The sequence below is a fragment of the Meleagris gallopavo genome, chromosome 16 (genome assembly GCF_000146605.3).
Source record: "Meleagris gallopavo isolate NT-WF06-2002-E0010 breed Aviagen turkey brand Nicholas breeding stock chromosome 16, Turkey_5.1, whole genome shotgun sequence".
NCBI classification, from domain to species: Eukaryota; Metazoa; Chordata; class Aves; order Galliformes; family Phasianidae; genus Meleagris; species Meleagris gallopavo.
Genome location: NC_015026.2, coordinates 7,553,144 through 7,570,343, shown reverse-complemented (window position 1 = coordinate 7,570,343; position 17,200 = coordinate 7,553,144). Strand labels below are relative to the sequence as shown.

At 47.0% G+C, this 17,200-nt stretch overlaps 1 protein-coding gene across 1 annotated transcript in view; it reads left to right on the top strand.

Annotated features, from left to right (window-relative positions):
- Positions 1-108: 108 nt before the first annotated feature.
- Positions 109-17,200, top strand: part of CHTF18 (chromosome transmission fidelity factor 18) — a gene marked incomplete at its 3' end in the record, with an annotated part of 26,995 nt that continues 9,903 nt past the window's right edge. The window contains exon 1 of the mRNA XM_019620621.1: positions 109-202. Within this exon, the coding sequence (XP_019476166.1) occupies positions 109-202 (94 nt within the window). The remainder of the gene's footprint in view (positions 203-17,200) is intronic.

Below are 17,200 nucleotides of genomic sequence, written 5' to 3'. Positions count from 1 at the left end.
GGGGGGGCCGCCATCTTTGATAAGGGCAGGGCGGTGGGGGTTCGATGCCTGGGTTTACGGCTCCTCCTGCTCGCGTAGATAAATGATAGAATCACTGAGGTTGTAAAGATGTGTGAGATCCCCAAGTTCAACCCATCCCACGTGCCCGCTGACTACGTTCCTCAGTGCAACACCTCCACAGCTCATAACACCTCTAGGGATGGTGACTCTCACCTCTCCCTGGACAGCAGTGCCAGTGCCCGACTGCTCTTTCAGAGAATAAATGTTTTCTATTATTCAATCTGAAATCCTTCACCCTTTGCATAAAGAAAGGGAAATTGGCATCAGAGCAGGGTGTGCTCCTGCTGGTTCTCTCGGTGTGCTGCAGAAGGGGGTGGGGAGGTCTTGGTGGTCCTTTGGGGATGTATCCCCCTACTCACTGTGACCGTGTTTGGGCACAGGTTTTCTGAGGACAACTCTTTTCCACTTCGTTTCCACTGCTTGGTTACTGTTTTGGACTCACACTGCTATTTCAAGGATGTTGCTCTTATTATAGAAGCCTTGTGGTCAGGAAGGATATTTATCATATATAAGCAATACATCTGGAAGTTATAAGCAGAACTATAACTTTGAGCAAGCTCCTTAATTAGGCACAATGGCAAATATTCAAGGATATTGCTCTTATTGCAGCATAGATAAGCAGTACATCTGGAAGTTATAAGCAGAACTGCAACTCTGAGCAAAAATGGCAAACAGTTCTGAGACATCACAGGTGATGATCTGCATGCAATCCCAGCAATGTGACCCTAAATGCTTCCATTGCAGCCAGGCTCAGCCACTGTGGCCATCACCCAGATGGCAGCTGCTCAGAGAGAAAGGGTTTTACTGCATCTGGTTGTCCCTAATCACCAGACTGATCACAACAGGCTTTCCTACCGCAAACCCATCAGGCAATCAGTGAGGAAAGCCCACATCCAGCAGATGTTCAGGATTTCCCAGTAACACTAGATGGTACCAGAGCTCCACACTGAGGCTCAGGCATGCTTCACCCATCTGGACTGAAAATACTACAAAAATGGAAATTCTGAAACATGGAAAGCTGAAGATGTAAAGCTGTAATATATTAATAAGCTGTTGGCAAAACAGTTGCCTCTTCTGTGGGAAGGAGTAGACAGGGGAATTATGAGTAAAATAAGGATGCTTTTCTGGTTTTCAGGACAAGTGTAATACAGTAATTTTGGTTAAAACATCAGCAAGGTGAAGGTATTACAGAAGCTGGTAGGGAAGCATTTGAAGACTAACACTCAAGACTAGTAGTTAGTTCACAGTTTGAGGATTATCTAGCAAGTATTTTAGTTCAAGCAGAAACAGTCATAAAAATGTGATGTAAATACATTTCTTGTATTGGTAATGATAAAAACTACTGAAACAACACTTGGAATATGATCACCTTTTTGTGCAATTGGCTGCACACGCTTTTTGCTACGTGCTGCCTGAAATATTCATGTGTTAAAAAAATCTCTTCCTGAGAATGAATATTTATTCTATGAATAATCTTTAATGTCTTCGTAGCTTTCAACACATTTGGACAAAATGTTTCAAGTTTCTGTACTTACAATGAAAAATTTAAACTTGACACCTAAATAGGTGGCGTGATTTCAGCTGCGTGGAGCACCTTCTGTGGAGACATCATTTCCTTCACACAGTTGCCTCTGCAGCATGACAGCGTTTTAACAGCCGAGAGTAACTCAACACAGCAATTTAGGTGATGAAATGAAGTATTGAGATAGCAGGGAGAAATAATAAAGGCAGAACTGGCATTTGGCCAGAATAATTTCTTGAAAACTCTACTCTCATGCAGAAGTCTTGTGGGATGATCTAATGGCCAAATATGGTCAAGACTTAGTGCTGCATTTCATCCAAAACACAGCAAAGCTGGTGTTTCCCCTCCTTCCAGATGAAGAGTTAGTGTCGGCGGCTTATTTTTAGTGGTGTGGATGTAAAGTATGCTGGTTACATTTCATATGGCCTGTGCTCAGTCTGCTCTGCCATGCCAGGTTTCACGACCAGAACTAGCAAAGCTCAAGGTCTGACACCACAGGCTCCTTCTTCATAGTCTTCATCCTGTAGGTCAGTGTTAGGAGCCTTGTTCTGCTGCTTGCTGGTGTTTGTGTTTGTCAGGTGCCTGGAATGGGAATAAGGAAGATGAAGGTCTATTTGGGGATATCTGGTAGCCTCAAAATGAGACAGTAATTAGCAGCAGGCCAGGAGGTATGCAATGTGCAGTACACATTAATGAGCACATTAAAAATGAATGTGCAATGTCATGTAGTGGTAAAGTGGACAAGGAGCAGTCTGGAGCAGATTGGGGCATTAACTGAAGATGCAGAAGACTTCAGCTCTCTTGAATGAATTGCAGGGTCCAGAGGAATGGGTTTCTACCACCAGCTCCTGAAGCAGAAGTGCAATTTTTCTCTGACCACAATAGTAGAGCTGTAGAGCAAACAGACCATTAAAATGTCCATTTAAAAAAAAATATATATATATAGAGAGAGAGAGAGAGAGAGAGAGAGATAAATAGATAGATATATTCATGTCCCATATATATTTACCACTGTTTCATTCTGTTGAAAGTCAAAGGCCCATTTGTGTTTGATGAAAGGCTTGGGATAGATCAATTGACTGGAAAAGGCTTAGAGGATTTAAATCTACAATTCCACGTGGACAGGTGCTAATCCATCAGTCTGCTGAGCCTGAGCAAGGTGCTGCAGAGCTGTCCAGGCACTCTGACTCCAGCCTGTAGTTGTTTGGCCCAGAAAAGATTGCTCAGTGCTGGAACTGTAAAAGAGATTCTCCTAACCGAGCTGCTGGGAAAAGACTTGTGCTTATTTCCAGCTACCTTTGGCATCTCTGCAGAGTTGTTGCCTCTGTTACAGGCAAGCTTTCCATGGTGACTTTAGTCTTTGAAGTGCTTCCTAGTGCACTGCAATGAGCTGATGAAGTGTTGTCCGCTGTGTGCAAGCAGCTTCTGCTCAGATTTCATAAAGAAACAAGGTTTGCATGGTTATAATGTGTGTGTGAGTGAATGAGGGGCCCAGAAGTCATCGAGATGGGAAGAAACTGTCCTTGCTCTCCAAAAGCCAGGGTCTCGCTGTGAAGGAGGAAAGGAACAGTAGCAGAGCAAGGAAAAAATGCGTTAGCAGCTCTGTGCCTCTGTTGGAATCAGAAAAAGTTTTTCCTTGAACCTTGGTTTTGTGAGGAGATGAGATTTATGTGGTGACAGCTGATGTAGGAGTGCAGCCATTACTGAACTCTGATGGCCATTTCAACCAGGTGGACAGGAGGTAGAAGTCCCAAAAGCAACAAGTCCCTAAAAGTGATAAGAGATGTGTATGTGAGAGAGGAACCTTCTGTTTATGTCTTTCCTGAACAGCCATGATCCAAGAACTTCAGCTCCAGGAAGAAGTGGGACAAAGTTTCTCCATCCTCGGTAGCATTCATGACTGTGAGCCACCAGAGACTCCATGCAGGAGAAACAAGCTGAGAAGTGGATTTGGCGGTGGCCGCTGAGGATTTACTATGAGTGAGGTGTTCATCAGGCTGCTCTGGTACCTACAAAGTGGGACAGCTGTAGTAAAACTTGGTTTACAAATCCATCAGCCATCAGGCATGAGCCCATTGGAAACTGAGCACTCTTTCTTCCAACACTCACAGGATGATGAGGCTTTGTAATGCTTACAGAATCAAAGACTCACAAGAATGGCTTAGGTCAGAAGGGACCTTAAAGATCATCTAGTTCCAACTCCTGTGCACCAAGAAAACATTTCATTTAGCTCTTTTCCCTCCTAATTTCTTTCCATAGGACCAAATAAAGGAGAAAAGAGATGCTGTTAAAGAGACCACTCTCAGGGTTGGGCCCCGTAAATCCAGTCTATTGGCTTTTCAGGGGGACACTGGGACAGGAGCATGGCAAGGATGCTCCCACGCTGACTCTGACGGCCGTGAGCCAGCCCACACCGGGGTGGGAGACAGTAGAGGAGATGCTCCCTGCTGCGGCATGGCGGCAGTCAGCGGCTCGCGATTTAAGAAACAGATGAATATGAACCGCGTTGGAATGCCTTCAAAAATCTGCTAGCACTCTCCTCCCTGCAGAAAGCCGAGTAAATCCCTTTCGCATTTCAGGCTCCTAGCGAGACTCTGAAATATTATCAGTGCTCTTTGGCACTCTACCTGCCCCTCATCCCACCTGGCTTTCTACAAAACACATTTCCTCTGCTCTCAGGAAGAAAAAAAGTCAGGTTCATTCAAACTCTGACACTTCTCTAACACCGGGGTGATCGAGTGTCCTCCATTTTACTTTTGGTATTTTAATAGGGTTTCCTTTTAGACCCTTAATGAGTTTTTATTCCCCTTTGTGTATCAGACGCTTCAGCCTGACCGACAGTTTTACTCACCCCATGTGGAGTAATCCGAACAGCCAGGACAACCTCTTATTCCTGTGGCAAGGCTTCTTCTGCCAACATTCCTCGTTCCTCGCAGCCAGGAGGATATTTTGACCCTTTCCTCGCCGCCATCCCATCCACCTCCCAGCCCCGAGAAAGGACCTTTCTGGGGTGCAGCAACAGGAACATGCTCAGTGCACAAGTGCATGCAGCTCTAATCAAGGAAGGGAAAAAATAAATTAAATACACATAATAAATAAATAACATATGTGAATAAATTATTAAGATTCTTCATTATTAACAAATTTTAACAAAACAACAGCTCAGATGATGTGTAGGCTGGCAGCCATACTGGGTATGTTGCAGCTTGTGCAATACACATTAATGAGCAAGGTCCAGCTGCAACAGCCTCGTTTATTTCTGATGCATCTCAGAGCTCAGCACAGTGTGAGAACAGAACGGGGATAAAGACATGAGCCCGAGCTGCATGGGAACAAGGCTGTCCCCACTGGAGGTGGCTGTTTTGCTGTCATTTAGCCATGGGCTCGAGGGATGCCATGGTGAGGGCTGCAGGACCCCTGCTGGGATGGGTACTGAAGATGTGCATTGTCCCCTGGGTGCCAACCTCTGAACAGTTTTTTTGCTTGGTTCTGCATCTGGGGACAATCTCAGTGCCTTCTCCCATCTGCAAGATAAGTGGAGTGTTTTAAGGCATTTCTTGTGCTTAATTATACAGGTCCAGGAGAGTAATATAGTTTAAAAACATATGCCATTAAAGGTTACATATTAAGCATGGCCTTGGTTTTTTGATGTTGCAGAAGGCTTAGCCTCATCTGCTTAGAATTAGGAGGTTATTATTCTGCGGAAGCTAATCCAAATTGCCTGTTATCCATAGGCAGAAAATTAAAGGAATATTTAAGCCCATTCCGCAGATTACAAACTTGGTGGCATAGCTCTGCAACCAGTAGTATTAGTATCTTGCATTTGATACCTGCCAATAACTTAAGTCAACTGTTTAACATCTGGCATTACTATATAATGTCTGGCTTAAGCTGTAACCTTTTTTTTCCCCCCCCCCTTCGCTTTTAGAAAAGGTTTTTCTGCTTTGAGAGTCTTTTGATTACTAAAGCCCTTCCTAGGACAGATTTATCCTGTGATTTAACATTTTGTGATGGAATCTCATTTTGAATCCGTTGAGTAATTGGCAGTGACTTCAGTATTAAACTGATTCATGATGTACATCCAGGCCCTAAAATAATTCACCGTTACTGTCTTTATAATCGAAGCTCCTTTTGGCCCATTGAAAAGTATTGGAAACAGCCTCCTGATCTGCTTTGATTAAAAGTAAAGCGCAGAGGATTGGTAACGATTACAGATGGCCTGCCTTCCCCGCGGGCTCCTCGCGATCCTCCTGATTCCCGGACAGTGCACATCTTAAATAACAAACAATGCGTGTGCGGGACAGGAGGCAAACCTGGAGGGCCTCAGCACAGGTGGTAAATGGGAAACCATCACCAGCAGCCCTGGCACCCTATGAGCAGAGCCCTGGGATGAGCCTCTGGGAGGGCTCGGCATCCAACCCCGAGCTGTCCGCTTCACACCTCACTCTTCCCCGGCCCTTGGCAGGGGCTATGATATAACAGGTTTTGCATAGCTGCTAGACATCTTCCTAATAGTATCCCCTGTGAATTCTAAATTTCAGTCACAGCCTCTAAATTTTCATTAAGAGCAGTCACACAGAGAGGATGATGGATTAGATTTTATTGTTGGAAAATCTCCAGATAAAATTAAAGTGCTTCTTTCTTTTCTGAAACCTTTACCTTCCCCCTGTGGTGCCCTATAAATAAGGTATCAAATAATGTTTGTCCTTTTGAATTCTGCCATCTTACATGTTTCACGCTCGCTCCTGACCGCTTTCCTTCAGCGCCGTCACTCGGCAGCTGCAGCCCATGGACACGCTGCCTCGTGGACCTCACTGTGTAACAAAGCAGCCTGGCATTGTGCTCCAGTAGCATTTCAGGGGCAGAAGGGTTCTCCCAGCCTGAAAGGTTCTGCCTGGCCTTTTTGAGAAGAGGAAGAGTTTCCAAGAGGGACAAAGTCTTGGTGAGCCACAACTGCCCTATGGGCTAGTGCCAGAGCAAAGACCACCGGCTGACCCACTGTCACTGTCTCTGTAATTGTTTCCCTTCTTAAAAAAATCCTCAGAACTCTTCTTGTGATGGTGGAAAAACCATACCTCAGCCAGGAACCAAACAGAACAGGATCTGAGTCTCATCCTCTCTGTTGCATTGTAATGTCAGCCCAAAGGAAGCAGTGCTGCCTTGGCTACTTGCAGCAAAGGAAAGAATCGTCGCGTAGTTTATTGGCCGCTTTTATTGGTTTGTCTGTGCCACGTTTTGCAGGCAGCTGTGCCAAGAGAATGCTGGGGCTTGCCAGAGACGAGGCCTCAGCAAGGTAGGGTAAGCCCAGGAGAAGAGTGAAAGGCTGAAAGGAGGAATCTTGTAAATTTGGTACCAGCGAGGATGGAGGGGGGCCAGAGCTGACCAAAATCTGCCATGAAATGAACGAGATCGCAGCCTTCCCTGTGCAGGAGTCACAACACCCACAGCTGGGAGAGCGGCCAGTGTTATTTTGGGCAAGCTTTATGCGAGTTCCAAGCAGAGTCCCAGTGAAGAGGAAGCAAGGGGGAGAGGTGAAGGCTTCTTTTTAGTTTGGAGGATATGGAAGTGAGAAGCCATGGAAGCGCGATACAAAGAGCTGGAGCAGCTCCTGTGGGGCTGAATACCTATGGGGCATATGGATGAAGCAGCTTCCCCACCTGGCTATGGGACAGCAAGGCCAGCGTTCCACAAATTCTGCTCGGTAGGGACAGGGGCAGGATTTGGCTGCTTCCCATAAGGTCTTCCAGGAGGAGGGGAGCAAGGGGCATAGGCTAGTGCAGGCCCTTTAACTTCATTTCCATTTGGGAAGGAGGTGTTGACATTTTAAATGCTGTGAATGATAGATAATTGGCAGTGTCTTGGATTCATGAAGTCACTGGAAAGCCAGAAAAAAAAACCCTGCTGCTCTAGTCTGTCCCTATCCCATGCCCAAACGATAGGGTGGTAGAGCAGCTGCAGTCTCATATGTTGGGTACAAAACCCCTCTTCTGCCTCCCTGGGCTGCAGAGTCCTGGGTGAGAGCTTTGCACTGTGGGGCTGAGCTCCTCACTTGTGCCAGGCATGCAGAGCCCAGCAAGGATGAGACAGGAGCAGTTCCCAAGTGCAGCACTGAGCTTTTAGGGCTGCCCCATGCCATTGCTCAGTGCTGTGAAGGCAGGAAGTGGTCCTGCCACAAGAAATTCACACCTTGTGGTTTATGGAGCAATCTGTACGTTATTTTTGCCAATAGATCCTAATTTTCTCTCTCTCTGGCTAATCTGAATCTGAGTTTCACTTAGATAAGCCTCAGGACGTGACACTGAAAGAACAGCTCAAAGAAAGCATGGCCTTATCTCCACCCTGCATTCATTAGAATACATCTTTTGTATCCTTTTTACATTAAGGACAAACCTTGGCTCACCTCTAGGGATTCCATGTTATCGGTGAAGTCAGCAGGAGGCTTGTAGCTGGCCAAGAAGGGCACTGTTGCTGCCCTTAGGAGAATGCACTGAAAGCCAGAATCCTGGGATGCTATTCCAATGGTACTCCACCACACCAGCCATCCTCACATTTTCCTGTTCTCAAAATTAATGCTGAGTAACTGTGGGGGGATTTCTCAAGCTGCTGTGAAAGACCTGCTGTTTACTGACATGTAGAAGTTCACCTTGGAAAACACCAAGTGAACGCCGTGGTGAGCGTAGTGCTCTTAGGGCATATTTCAATTCAAATAGAAACTAAATGCTTCACAGCAATAGGAAAATTATAGGGAAATTATCTTCAGGAAAACCATCAAACTGAAGTTATGCCCAGTAATTAGCTGGAGCTGTTGCATTACTGTTTTAATATGGAGATTGGCACGAACCTAGACCAAAGCCCGCCATATATTGATATATCAATAAGAAATATCTTTCCTCTGGAATTCCTTATGGACTTTTTGGAAAAAAAAGCAACACAACACTTTAAGAAAAAACATCCCAAAAATGTACTTCCATTTTTTTTCCTTCATCCAAAATAAGGTTCTGATTTTTACCAACAACAATAATGCTAAAAAAGACCTGGATTACCTCGAAAGCTATTTTGCTTTCACTCCATTCCTTCTGCCCCTCCACAGGGAAATCCTTAGTGCACTGCTTCCAAACATTAATGAACACCAGTCCTGTCTCTGTGCCTTTCAGGCCCCGATTCACGATGATCATCCATAAATATTACTTTAAAAACTTTCTCGAGGAGCTCCCAGGGGCTGTGAGAGCAGCCCATGTCAGGAAATGTCAGATATTTCTCCCTCTCCGCCCTGAGATGCTGGTAGCGTGGTTGGAAAAGAACAGATGCGTTAAATGCTGGGAGATTTACAGCCCCCCCACCACACGGGAACCATAAAACGACAATTTGTTCAATTTCAAAAGCAGACCTCTGCCCGTTGCAGGACCTTTCATCACTGTTTATAAAGCTAGGCTTAAAAAGCCCAGGGTCTTTTATGATAAAACGAGCACAAGATTCGTTTTTCAACCATTGCAGTGCTGGGAGGATGGAGACGTGCAGCTGCAGGAGCATCCTGCTCTGGGCTGGCTCCTCCCTCCCTTGGGCATGGAGGTGTGACTCCCCTGGGCAGATTTTGGGTAGCAGGGCCAGGAGAGATCAGAAAGCCTGGTGGGGCAGGATGAACACACACCAAGGTTGCTCCCAAATTCTTTGTGAGCCTTGGGTGACTGAGACTGTCGCATGAAGTTTGAAGAACATGCTTGCCCAAACACTTGTAAACTGGAAGAACCGTCCTTCCTCCTGCTCCTGACCCAGGTCCTCCACCACCTCTAAGACCACCACCATGCAGCCAGGATGCCATGCAGCTTTCCTGAGCCCTGTACATCCCCAGTCACAAAGCAAAAGGAGATTTTAGTGGCTTACTCAGATAGTTTCCTCACCTTCCTAGAGCCCAGTGGGGTTTAGTTTTGGCCCCAGATCAAGCCCTAGATCACCCCATGTCCATACCCCAGGTGTGTGGTCTCTGTAGCATTGATTTGGCTCTGAATTTGGGGCTGAGAGTTCTGGCATCTCAGTCAGAACCCAAGCAAGGAGTGAAGCTGGGCTACCCATGTAATGGATGAACAAAAGCAGAGCTCTGCATTTATTGCTTGAGCAATTTGAAGTGATTGTAATGCAGCCAGATTTATTTCTAATATACAGTGGCGGTCTTATTAAACTTCCAAAAGAGCTCTTTAAGTTGTCCTTCGGGGTTGAATGGCTGAACACAGCTACCTGCTTCTCCCAGGCTGCCATGGACCAGCCCTCCTTTCATGCACTTGGTCCTCAGAAAGAGAAGATTCCCCAAAAGCACAAAGGGTTAAACCTGTGGCCTGCCTTGTCCAGTCCCCCTCCCTTCTCCTCCAGTTTGCAAATGGTAGAAAGGAAAGGATTAGGGAGGAGAGATTTATGGGGTAGCCCATCACGGAGCCTCAGTTCACACTTTGATGATGGGGGACAGCCCCTCTCCAACAAAGGGGCCGTAAAGCATGCCCACCAGTGAGCTATCTACTGGGGAGAGCCAAATCCCTCCTTGGATTATTAAGGGCTCTGTGAGTCCTTGGAAAGAAAGGCTGCACTTTTTTTTATTGCTGCATTATTAATAAAGAGCTGGTGAAATACTTACTGCTGCTCCGTAAATCTTCCTGGGGCAGGAGTAGGTTGCACAGACATTTGGGCTGGAAGGAAAGGGAGGGGCCACTGGGCTTGACCTACAGCCCCTATCCCAGCTGTGTCCAGTGCCTCAAGACAGCCCAGCTCCACTCCCAGCTGTGCACAAGGAACTGTCCTCGAGGTGTCTTCTCATCCCCAGGGTGCCAGCAAAGGTCTCCACCTCAAGCCTTGCTGGGCTACGGGGTGGCCCCAACCCAGGGGTCCTGGAGCCAGTCCGGAGGGCTGGGAAAAGCAGAGCAGCAGGGATCAGCACTGGGAATGCAAAGCAGGCTACCAAGCCCCAGTCAGTAACAAACACCCAGCTCAGAGCTAGGACTGTTGTCTTGCCCTATGCAGCTCACATCCTCGGAATGCCACCAGATGTGGCAGCTCCTTAGGCTCAGTACAGCTCACCCAACAGGGAAGAATAGGATGACTTTAAAAACAATTTTTCACCCTTATACATACATGTAATATGTATGTAATTTGTATATATGTAATATACATATTATCTATATATACACACATAAACAATTATATATACAATTATATATTTATATCATAGATTTTAGCAGGAGAGAGAGGAATTCATGGGCAAACACAAGTACCACCTTTACAGTGAGAGATGGCAAACACTAAGGTCAGCCTGGCGCTACCCAGCAGCTGCTGCTCACTATGGGCTCCAAGCATAGAACTCTAGAATCCTAGAATCATTAAGGTTGGAAAAGACCACTAAGATCACCAAGCCCAAGCCCAAACCATCCCCACCATGCCCATCAAACCACGTCCCTCAGTGTCACATCACACCAGGGGGCTTAGAGGTGGACCAGCTCTCACATCTGTACAGATGCTTTGCTCACATCGTGGGACTGACCCAGGCCAGGCACCTAGGACCACTTATCCCTGCAATGAAATGCATTTCTGTCCTCTTCTGAAAAAGCAATGGAATCTCTGCTTGCTGGAAGGTGACTGTGGCAGTGCATGGAGCATGGCACATGGTGCTGCCCCCACACCAGCACCTGCTTGGAATGAACACCCCCAAAAAGCTGCCAAAACCTGGAGTGCTGGCTGCCTTTGGGAAACAACAAAAATAAACAGAGCCTCGTGACTACCACTGCCATCCAACACACGACAACAACAAAAAAGTTTCCTTCCTAATTTCAGCTTCTGGTCGTAAAATTTTACTTTCATGTAACAGCATGAAATCTGCACAACAGGAGCAGGGGATTTTAATAAAAGGCAGAGTTGATGTAATACCCAAGCCAAGGTGTTTTTATAAGCCAGAAGAAGAGAGACAGAAACACAGAAGGAAAATAATTTTCTTGAATTCCTTCCAGAAAGGAATTTTATTTAGATTTGCTTTAACCATACTGAAGTTCTCCTTCTTCTTATTGCGTAGGTTTGCTCCACTTAAAAGCTGTCCCTCTTAGCCTCTGCATTAATGCCAGCAAATCCCAGCCCCTCATTTCTCTTTGTACTTCAGCCCCAATTAGTTTAAAACGTTTGCAGACCGGGACCCACTGCCAGCGCACGTGGGGCTGTGGCTCTGAATTGCCCCAAATCCCAAACCAGTGTGATGCAAAGAGAGGTGCAAAGATGCAAAGCTGTAAGGAAAGATGCACCCAGCGAGCCAGGACAATACTCCTAGAGGAGCAGGGAAAATTCCATGTGGATGTCCCAGAAATATGAGGCTGGAGAAGAGAATAATGCCTGCTGAAGGGCCAGGAACAGCTCTCAGCTCGGTGAAAAATGATTTCCCAATGCCCCCTGCTCTGGGGATTTTATGAGGGAAGATGGATCTTCCTATCTGTTTTCCTTTCTTCTTCATTTTTCAACTCTTGACCTACACTGTGAACAGAAACCTCCCGAGTGCAAACCTTCAGCAGAGGAAATGCTTCCTCCAGTTCATTTGTCTTCAGTGCAGCTGAGATGCATGGGGCTGCAGCGATGCACTCCAGCCCTGCACCGTCCCACCTCCTCCCTGTTTGGTTTGCAGCACCTCTAGCTGGGATAGAAAACAAGAATCAATGCAGACATCAGACATGGGTTTTAGGTGCCTTAAAACCCGTGATTCCCAGTTCAAGGGAACATACTGCCACAAGATGTCTTGATTCCAGCATCACTCATGGTCCCTGGAAACCTGCACAGCAACGAGAGCGATGAGGACAGCATGGTGTGGAGTGCAGGAGTCAGGGAGTTATCCCAAACTGGATGAATGGGAACCATGGCTTCTGCAGGAGGAAATTTTTGCCTAGAATTATGTTTCAAATGGAAATAAGTAACACGAGTGGATCTTGTATAATTCAGATCTATGGTAGGTTCTTTGTTGCATTTTAGACAGCCCCAAATAGACATTTTCCTGGGTGTACAGAGCAAGGAAGAGGCAGGAAGAAAGGGGAAAAAAAGGCATGTCCAGCCCCAGCCTTCCTCCTCTCTCCCTATAGTTTCCTCCTGTTTTTCAGCATGGCAGGGCTCAGGCACCGCTGGGTGGCACTTACACAGCATGAATTTCAAGCTGGATGCTTTGCTGTCCACACAAAGCAAAACTGCTCGAGCTGTGGAAATGGCCAAAGCAGCATCCCGGTTGCTGTCCCCCTTTCAGCAAGATATTTCCCTTTGGTTTACAGCAGCCCATGCTCCAGGGGATAAAACAACAACCACCACTATTATTCTTTATGAAGGCAGCGAGAGGGCTGAATAAGACAGGCTGCATCCAAAGCACAATATGAGATGAAAAAGACATCCAAGCTCCATGGCGCTAGATAAAACAAAGCGCACACAAAAAAAGAATCAAATGCTGAAATATGTATTACTTGTGGGTATGAATAGAACTGTCTATGTTTGCCTTGGAGACAGGGGGAAGGAGGCCAAGCAGTTTCATCTCAGCAGGTACTGCTTTTCAGCACAGAGGCACTGAGTGCTGCAAAGCCCTCCTGCCAGCCCTGCAGCCCCATGTGCCGATGGGAAGAGGTCTGTGCCCACATGGAAAATGAGGTGGTCCTCACCATTCTGGGGTTGGAGGCTTTGGACCTCTGAAAGCTATGGGATGACATAGGGTAAGATAAGGTAATTGGTCTTTGGGTGAGCTAGGAAGAGCAAGGAGCTGGAGGGCAGATAGCTGTGTTAATGCTGGAGCACACAGCATGCTCAGGAGGGGGCACGTCCTTATAGAGGAACTGAGGTGCAAAGTTTTGCACCTTCGTAAATGAACAAACACCAAGAAGAGCTGGGTTTTCACTCGTGGTAAAAGTTGATGTGGAAATGATAAAAACAAACAAACAAAAAAAACCAACAGCAAACAACAGATGATTTCAATGATGAAAATGGAAGAGGCTGGAAATCCAGTGACTCTCAGAAAATGCCCTTTTGGATCAGTTCAGAATTGTTTGCAGCCACCTGCCTGGCTCCAAACATGAGCCATCTCCCAGCCTCAGCCACATGCAGAAATTTGGAGTCTAACAGTGATGGATCGTGGAAGCAGCTGATGAATGTTGCTGCCTGTGGGAGGAGTGGGAGATGCTTCCTCGCTAATCCCTTCCTCCTGAACCAGGCACAGGCTACTCCAGGGTCTCCTGTCTGGTGGTTTGGGTCAGCCACTGCCCAACCTTGTGGCTGCTGACCAGTGCTGCAAAGCCAGGTGGTCTGAGGGATGTTCCTCCAGCACCACCATCGTGTGCCTCGTGCACTGAGACTGACAACATGGCTTTAATGATATGGCCATAAATCATTCTGCCTATGGCAGCTGCCTATGGTGCCCTGAACTTTCCAGGTGCGGAGAAACCTACAAGGTTGACCCCTTGTTGGCCAGCTGCATAGCAGCTCCAGCACCACCAGCCACGTCTCTATCAGCCCACATCTTGTAGCACAGAGGTGGATGTCAATGAGACCCAATTATAATGGTCACCACTGGATGAAACCCCCAGTCCAAGGAAGTTCAGGGATCTCTGATGCCACAGGAGATGCTCTGAGGGCTGCAGGACACCCAAGGAGAAGCAACTGGGCAGCAATATTATGCAGGGATGGGATACGTCTTGTGACGGATTGGTCGTTCAAAATGCATCCTGTTCCCCAGCTCCAATAATTCGGGAAGCTCATTTGCAGCCCTGGGAACAACCAGATAACAATTCACAGAGCCTGAACACACTTTCCTGCCTGCTGGTCTTCCCCAGCCTCAGGCATCCATCACTCTCTCACCTCTCTGCAAGCAATGCTGCAATAACAGGCAGGGTCCTGCACCGGTGTGAGTACTGAGCTGCACACAGGGATAGTGCTCCAGCAAGGAACTGATTGGGATGGATTATTCCTGCTCCCATGGAGGGGAAGTTCATGTTTGGAGCTTGGGGGGCTCTGGGATAGGGAAGGAGCTCCTGCAGCAGTGGGCTGGTGGCTGCAAGCCTATTAGAGCATCACCCATCCCTGCTGCCTGTAGCTCATGCTCACCCTGCTTGCATCCACCTTTTCCATCACCTATTGCATCCAGCAGCAGCAAGATCTAGTAAGAAAAGGGGATAAAACCCAAGAAGACATATGCCAATGCCCCATCTTCAGAGCACAAGGCCTGCTGGCTGCAGATCGAATGCTTTTAGTCTTCCCTGACCGTTCCTTTGTCTCTGCAATAGCAGAGACAGGAAAAGCAGCTGGGCAGTGCGGGACTTCACCTGATAGAGGGGCTTCACCTGATGCTGGAAACAATGCCATCCATAGAAGCCCACATTGTTACCTTGACATTTGGAAGCAATTACCTGCATGTTATGTAAAACTTTTATTAAACGACTGGAGAAATTCGGTAATGTGTTAATCATCGGTTGAATGACATCTGCTTAATACCAGAGATTTTTGAACTGCGGGAGAAGGGTTCAGCAGTTCAGAATGATTACCAAAACATATTGCTCCTTTTTTCGTTCTCCTACGTGTTAATTTTTCAGATTTATTATCTTAGGCTCCCGCGTCTCGTATTTTCACTACATGTCAACATCTGTTATATCTCTGCGTTTCGCAGCTCTTTAGTCCTTGCCCCACGAAGCCTCAGGCACTGGGATGAGAGATGCAGCCAGCCCTAGCCCAGGGCTTATGCAATTTTCCAAACCAATCCTGAGGACAATTAACAGGGAAGTTTGGCTGGAAGAGGCAATTCTGGCGTCCAGAAGGGATCGGTAGATGGACTCAAACTCAAGGAAACCCATTGGGTTTAGAGAAAAAACCTGGCTGTCAGGATGAGACTTGGGAACAGCAAACTGGTTCTTTGAGGAACGTGGTGGGTGGAAATGTGTCATGGAAAGATGCTCACACCTCTCCCACTCCTTTCCTTTCATCCAGCAGACCTGGAGTCACCGTGCTTTCAAGACACGCAGCAAATCCCTCCAGGGACGCTCATCTCATGGAGATGCAGTCCAAGGGAAAAGGGGGGGCTCTGTGTGAGCCACCCCAGCCAAGGGTCTGGTGCCGATGTGTCTATGGAGGTCTGGAGCCTACAGCCTGGGTCTGGCAGGGAATGGCTGCTCTGTGCAGATGGGAGACCGTCCCCACTGCCACTTCTGCTGTCGGTTCACCAAAGCCTCCATCCAGTCCTCAGCCTCCTCTGGGCTGTCCTTCTGCCATCACTCCCTACATGGGTGAGCTGTCCTGGTTTAACACCTCTCTAAGGCAAGGCTTTACTTTCTGATGACTTTGCAGACTGTGCATGTCCCAGCAGCACTCAGGTCCAAGGGTGCCAGATCCCAGCCAGATTCCTGCTGGCACTGGGGTGGGCAGGGGCATCTCTTCTTCAAAGCCGTACATTCTGGCAATGACATTGCTCCTTTACTCCTTTTGGCTGTGATGTTCCTGCACACGTCCAGTCATGGAGGGTCTTGGATCCATCTGCAGTGCTGTTCCATGGCACATTGCATCTTTTCCTGGGTAAATGCCAGTGGCTCCATGAGGAGGTGCATTACCTCATAGCCTAAGGCAGTAGGATGGAGACTAATGCCCAACTTTGCTGGATGGGTGCAAGAATGGGCAGCTGCCCAAAAAACATCCAGATTGTTCATAGGGAGAAATACAGAGCGTCTCACTGGATTTGTATTGGGTGTAGAAAGTGCACTGGCCCTTCACTGTGACTTTCATCCTGCCTCTATGAAATATATGGACATGCTAAAGCACAGCAGCACCACAGGTGCTTGCTGTGGGATGTGGTTCAGCAGTGATAGGAAGCAAAGTGCAGCAATGACAAAGATGGATATCCATCTTTGAAGCTCTTGTAGGGAGAGTCTACTCTAATATGGTTTAATAGAATGCCTTTTTGCAGGTGATTTCCATGCTCTGTGCTGCATCACGTTCCACAAGATACGTGCATTACAGATGAACCAAAAACTTTCAGCTCCCAGCTACCAAGCCACCATCCTAATTTAAGCTTTTTTTATTATTATTTTGTTCCCTCACCCATAATCTGCTCCTTCCCCAATAAAAATTATGGCTTCCATTTATCATTTTTTTCTGAGGGTTCCTACACATCCCTGTGCCCTGTCTCCAAATAATGCTTCACGTAATGCAACCTTTCCCTCTGCCTTCCTGTGTAGTTTGGGTTATTTTTGTAACCTTATGCATTCTATTTGGGTGGGAAATAATAAAAAGCACATCTTGAAAAGCCAGCCTGTAAAAGACCAGGACCTGAGCACCTGATGGAGCTGTAGATGTCCTTTTTATTGCTGGGAGTTGGACCAGATGGCCTTTAAAGATCCCTTCCAACTCAAACCATTCTATGATTCTGTGGTTCTCAACTCCCTCCCAGTCCCTGGGAAGACAAAGCAGTTAAAAGAAGTCATAAAACTGCTGGGAGAGCTGTACGTCCCCAGGGCTGTAGCCCAGGATCCATCTTCAGACAGCAGAAGGGGTTGCTTTGGAAGGATGTGCAGGAGACTGCAGCACCGGGCAGCTGTGGGCAAGGGATGCCATTCCTGCATGCTGCTATTTGTTGAAAAAAAATAAAAA